Genomic DNA, 810 nt, shown 5'->3' with positions numbered 1-810 from the left:
GCGCTCAGGGTGGCCCCAGCCCGCACGTGGGCCGCGAACACCTCAGCCCTCGCCCACCGTGTGCGGCCGCCGCTCCGCGGGCTGAGCTCACGCCGTTCTGCGCCAGCTGACTCTCCACGGCCCTCAAGCGGGCGGGAGACCGCCTGTCCACGCCGCGGCCACCCCGGGGCGCCCGTCCCTCGGCGTGGGCCCAGGTTTCCGTGCTGTCGTTGCTGGCCCGCGTCCAGGCCGCCCTTCTGCGCCCGAGAGGCCGTGCTTCTGCCTTTTGGTAAAGAACTCCAGGCTTTCGGGTTCCACTGTCCCCCGTTTTCGTGACGGTGTCTTGGGAACACGTCTGCTCTCCCCGGCCCTCTGCGCTTGGGCTCGGCCGGACGAGCGCGATGTGGACACGGCCTCCTCGTGTTCCTCCAGCTGGACGTGGCCTCCTCGGCTTGGGGCCGCCACAGCTTCAGGCTGCAGCTTCCCAGATGCGGCCTCCGGCGGCGTCTCTGCCCGCGCCCGCTGGACCCCACACTCGCGGCCCTGCCCATGAGAGTTGCTGGCCAGCACGAGGCCCCGTGGCTGCCGAGCGAGCACTCCCGGCCCTGTGTGGGACCGGGGCGCTGGTCCCGCTTTCCGGGCTGGGGTCTGGTCGCACTCAGCGCTGGGGTCCCCCCGCGGCGCCGCTCCCCCTCCTGGCCCTTGGCAGTGTCCGCTCTGTCCACTCCCAGCTCTGTCCCCTGCTCAGGGAATCGGGCCCTTCCCGCCGTGCGCTGGTCCCTCCTCGCCGCTCAGCTAAACACGAAGCTGGAGCCCGCCACGGTGTAGCTC

The 810-nt window shown here is 72.0% G+C and overlaps 1 protein-coding gene across 1 annotated transcript in view; it reads right to left on the bottom strand.

Moving 5' to 3' along the window:
- The window catches only part of SLC28A1 (solute carrier family 28 (concentrative nucleoside transporter), member 1), a 43,383-nt gene that overhangs the window by 17,155 nt on the left and 25,418 nt on the right, over positions 1 to 810 (bottom strand). The window contains exon 9 of the mRNA XM_012732693.1: positions 349 to 584. Coding sequence (XP_012588147.1) covers positions 349 to 584 — 236 coding nt within the window. The remainder of the gene's footprint in view (positions 1 to 348; positions 585 to 810) is intronic.

Source organism: Condylura cristata, unplaced genomic scaffold, assembly GCF_000260355.1.
Source record: "Condylura cristata isolate star-nosed mole 26May11 unplaced genomic scaffold, ConCri1.0 scaffold00035, whole genome shotgun sequence".
NCBI lineage: Eukaryota > Metazoa > Chordata > Mammalia > Eulipotyphla > Talpidae > Condylura > Condylura cristata.
Note: the sequence above shows the minus strand (reverse complement) of the source record. Positions and strands in the feature narration are given on the sequence as shown.